The sequence below is a fragment of the Nanorana parkeri genome, unplaced genomic scaffold, assembly GCF_000935625.1.
Source record: "Nanorana parkeri isolate BGI_ZX_2015 unplaced genomic scaffold, ASM93562v1 scaffold72, whole genome shotgun sequence".
NCBI classification, from domain to species: Eukaryota; Metazoa; Chordata; class Amphibia; order Anura; family Dicroglossidae; genus Nanorana; species Nanorana parkeri.
The window spans coordinates 1603842-1608944 of NW_017306340.1; the positions used below are offsets into that span (position 1 = coordinate 1603842).

General features: G+C 38.1%; 1 protein-coding gene across 1 annotated transcript in view; it reads right to left on the reverse strand.

Annotated features, from left to right (window-relative positions):
* Positions 1-1119: 1119 nt before the first annotated feature.
* LOC108804757 (centrosomal protein kizuna-like) overlaps positions 1120-5103 on the reverse strand; it is a 32329-nt gene continuing 28345 nt past the window's right edge. The window contains exon 7 of the mRNA XM_018576629.1: positions 1120-1220. Within this exon, the coding sequence (XP_018432131.1) occupies positions 1120-1220 (101 nt within the window). The remainder of the gene's footprint in view (positions 1221-5103) is intronic.

Sequence of the window (5103 nt, forward strand, 5' to 3'; positions counted from 1 at the left end):
TCTTCATGTACTGCTCTAATAAGACTACTTCCTTCTCTTCCTGAGGAAGCAAGCTGCGAAACGCGTTGAAGATTGGGCCACCCATATTGGAACGTTTACATCTTTTTTGGATACCTTGCTATAGGACTATGTTGTATATCCATGTAGGGGGCCTAGAAGGTTGTAGGATTATTTAATATATTATGGAATTCAGTTACATAAACACAGTACTGCTGAGCATGAATAGAACACCGTTGGATGTTTTTAATGCTTTTGTCTGAGTATTAATAAAATTGTGATGGTGTTACAAAAAGTGTATGGTTAAGTGTGGTTGTGTTCGCAAGGTACCTTTAAAGCTCCCTTTTTTTGTGGTATTACCATTTAAGATTTAAGGAGTTGCTTTTTTAATATCTGTCAGGACCTAAACATTAGCCAAGAACACTGCTGAAGGACAGGCACACTGTGGTGTCTGCAAAGGCTGGGCTTCAACATTAAGCCTTGCCTACTGCCATTTACAGTTCAATGACAAAACTTTAATGGCTAATATAGTTTCTGGCTGTGAACTGTTGAGTAATGAAGAATTAGGCTTAAAGACACTTTGGCCCTCAGGCCAGGTTCACACCATTTTCCTGACCAGATCTGTAACGCGGTGTAATGCATTTAGATGTGTTTTTGCTGAATTTTTACAGCGATTCTGGACACTTTTTTTCCTTTCTTTAGCTTAAAATGGGCTTACAGGTGCAGCCCAGTGTGCACCTGCGTTTTTATGTGCTTCCATGCGTTCCAGTGCATTACAGACCAGAGAAATGAGACAAGCGGTATTTCTTTTGTCCGGACTGGAACGGACTGCGCTGGTGTGAACAGAGCCCGAAATACCATAGGGATACATTAGGATGCTTTTTTTGGTCCGGGAACAAACTGTTCTGGTCTGCACGTTATCCGGACATGGTATGAACAAGCCCTAAATCAAGTTCCAGTATAAAGCCAGCAATCCAAAAGGCTCCAAAGGAGCACCGACCTTAAGATACATGTACTGGCATCACAAGGTAACTGCACTTCTGCGGTAGTGTTAGATTTGGCACCGTTACAGGTACACTTTAAAACAATATTGCCTATTGATATATTATTGTAAAAGTCCTTTTACCTGTGTTGGGGGCTTGACTCGCTAGAGGAAATGGAAGCCTCAGAGATTTGCTTGCTTGTTGGTTTTCTTGTAAAATGTATATTGGCAGGCATTAATCCTGTATCAGAACAACAATAACAAATACTAAGAACTGAGACACACAGCCAAAGTAAGAATAAGAAATTGTAACAATTTTAACAAGCTGTATTAAACTTAGAAAAATAATTTAGTTACACTTACTAAGAATAGACTAGTCCTAAAGTCTAACGTCAAAAGATTTCCAGACTAGAACACACAAAATGCTGAGTGCTAATTTGTTGCCGTGGTTAGTGAAAACTGGATGTTGCATTTTGAAATGAAAGCCCAACTCCAGCTTTACTGATTCGTTTAAACATAAGTAGCCAACATCTAAATACAATTATAATAAAAAGCAGCTCTGGATGCAATACTCACCCTACCTTACTGCTGTCTCCCACAGACTCGCCAGTCCAGTTGTCCTGTATCAGTCCTCTTCTAGGCTGAACTAAACTTTGTCATTCAACTTATTTTCTGTGGGCCCAGGACATCAAGGATACATCCCCTAGCAGCACATAATCAAGCCACCCTGGACCACAGGGGAACACTCTGTTCCCTGCAGCATTCAGGACCTGCCCACCCTTCATTACCGAAGAGGAGGAAGATGACCTGTGACTGAACAAAAGACCTTAGGGAAAAAAAATATGTAAGTACATTTTGTGAAAGAGCCGCTAATGACATTCACAAGTATGTACACACACTGACACAGAAAATATTTGCTATTGGTACCAGTTTGTGGTGCAGTCTAATAGTCAATGGTAGCGTGACCTAAATGACAGTTTTCTGCTATGGGATTACTGGTCAGCTGTATGTTTAGAAGGCACCGTCTACTCACTATACTATCTTTATACTAATTATTTCAGTTTTTTTGGTTTTCTTCTAACCAGCACATATTTAACACCGACTACCATTTACTGTTCTACAAAACATTTTTTTCACCATTTCCTAAAGAAAGCATGTGCAAATAAACTAGGAGGAAACAAAACTGGAGATTTAGTTTAAAACAACCAGTCAAGACCAAACGTTGTAGTGCAATTCAATCCAAATTGCTTCTTCTGGCTGTGAAGGTATAGCTCTAGTACCCAATGTAATGTGTGCAAAGGTGGAATTCTACAAATCTGACTTTGGCACTTGAAGTGAATTTTAGGATACTGAGCTTGATGGGTTTGGGGGCCCTTGTGACCACTTTGATTAGGATAGGAGGTGGGATACCTGCAGGCACCTTTTTTGGGAAGACATACAAACTGAAAGTGCACTTCCAGTCAAAACTTTTTATTTTGAATAAACCGGGAAAGGGTCAGAATCTCTGCCAGCTTTCTACTTGCCTCTGGGAGCCCACTGAGGTTTCTCCTTAATTCTGGTGCCAGTAACATCACAACAATAATTTTGTCTTCAACTGGGCCACATACATCAAGAAAAATATTAGTAAGGAATGGACTACTCCCATGTTTTTTATTGTTATCAGTGTATTGTCTTGGCCACAATGTTATCAAAGGAACGAAAAATCTCCTCAGAGTGCAATAGAAATCTAACCGAGGTTCTAACCTTTCTGCACTATGCCCCAAACTACTAAAAAAAAACATTTGACTAGTAAAACACTTTAAAAATGTATATAAAGACTACACATTTTGCATTTTTTCCATTGCAAATTGGAGGCCGAATATCTTCTTTTGGTTTAGATCAACCCAACTGTGACTAGCTGAGAAGGAGTAACCACATACTGTATAGGACTGAAAACTCAAATGTTTGGATCTTGGCAGTTAAAAGGCATAAAAATACCATAAAAAAGTTTATTTCACAATTATCTAAAAAGATAATTGGGGTTAGTCATTTATTTTATGGATAGAGTTTAGTTGTGTTCTTTAAAAAAAAAAAAAAATTCTATCTACAAACCAACAGCTGTGGCAGCAGGAAAACCCATGATTATTCAAACCCTATGATTATAAGCTACAGCAAGACATCTGTTTTAAACTTTCTTTCTAAATGATGTCGTACTTTACCTTGCACAGTGTAATACTCTGATCACATAACCCGTCTAGATAAAGAAAAGTGGACACAAGTAATACCCATAAAATCAAGGACAAACCAAATCAGACACATGGCACAAAGGAAGCTTTATTTCTGGTCCAATTTATTGGCAGCACTAGCAAAGCGATGTAAGTGGATTATTAGAGTAAATCTGTCTGTTAATCCTACACAAAGCCATCGCTATTACAAAAATATTGTTGTTTTTGTTTAACAGCTTTGGATAAAAGTAGGTTTTCTTAAAAAAAAAGGGGGATACATAAATTGCCACTGGATTTTTTATGTGACATTTTTTTTTTTTTTTAAAAGAACAACAACTGCATCAAAGTCTTCGAAAACATGAAAGGCGTTTTCCTGCTGTTTTAGTTGGCCCGAGTATTAATCTGAGCTGTGACTGGTGACCTCTCACTTCAAAGCCACCAAATTAAGTCATTAATGTCACACTGCTTGCTGGTGCCAAGTTTTCACTAAGCACTAACAGCTCTCACAGGTGTATACAAAGCCATGTCTTGGGATAATAAATTGCAGTGTATACAAATGAAAACAATTTTTTAATGTAACAAATGTAACATAACTATAATATCACTATCTCTTGTGTCAAAAAAAACCCTCAAAAACCTACCTTACCTTGTATTGGAGACCACTTCAGATGCCTGAATACCATGTCTGGTGTTCACTTGGGATCCCAAAATAGCAGGCTGCTCTAATGTGCAAACAGCAATAGCTTCAATGGTTGCCAATACTGAACTTCCTTATGTTTGCCTGCAACACCTCGCTATTGGTTAGGGAGGTCACCCATCAAAGAGATGAGTTAGCCAAAAGATGCGTGGACAGGAGCTATAGCCACTGATCAGGTAGAAACAGTTTACATATTGTAGTTCCCTTCTACGCGAGATCCAGAGCTCGCTCAACAAAAACATATATTCTGTGTAGGCACTCAGGGGTGCCTGTGAACAAGGTATCAGTTTTTTTTTAATGTTTCATTTGAACAGGTTTTTACTTCAGGTTGAAAAGTGCAGTGCTGGTTCACTAAACTGTAGAACAACTCCAGTAGAATTTCCTGAGAGCAGTGAAAAGAAAAAGAACCCACAATGAACCTGGCACTAAGATATATGAAGGGCCATTCAAACAAGTATGGTTTCCCACAGTGTAACTTATGTTCCACTTCAGGACAAATGAAAGGAAGTCGTTGATAACAGTGTGCTACAATGCTGTTTTTTTCTACCTGCTGTAGTCTAAAAGCCTATTCAGTGCCCACAAGACTTAATCATAACATTCAGACATATGCATCAAATGCGAAAAATTAGAAAACTTTTTTTTCCCCTTTTTGCAGGAGTGATTAAATAAATTTAAAAAAGTAAAATGCCTAAAAAGCACTATAACAAACTATACAAATTCATGTACAGTCTCAAGCAGATGCATGACAGCAGCTAGAATTGGTTCACCAGTGTCCACCCAATTTTGGATAGACTGATCTTTTGGAAATATAATTAATGTACAACTATTAGGTCACCTGAACTATCATGTTCATTTTTATTTCCAACTTGTCCTTTTTGATCTAGTAAATCTAATTTTCTTAAAAGTTATGAAAAAGGTAACATGTTGTGTTATATATATATATATATACACATATACATACATACATACATACATACATACATACACACACACACACACACACACACACACAGATTCGCATGTACTAAAACCCACGGCACTCTATGATGCACAAGCTGAGTCCCAGTTCCCAACACTCAGTTCTGGCACACCACGCTCCTGAAACAATTGATCAATAAGGTTGCCTATAAAGTTAAGAAACCTACAGTGTGGTGCTGACATTGCAGTTCAGAGAGCTACAATCAGAAGCCGAAATTTAGATGACTGAGCAACTCGGGTATCAC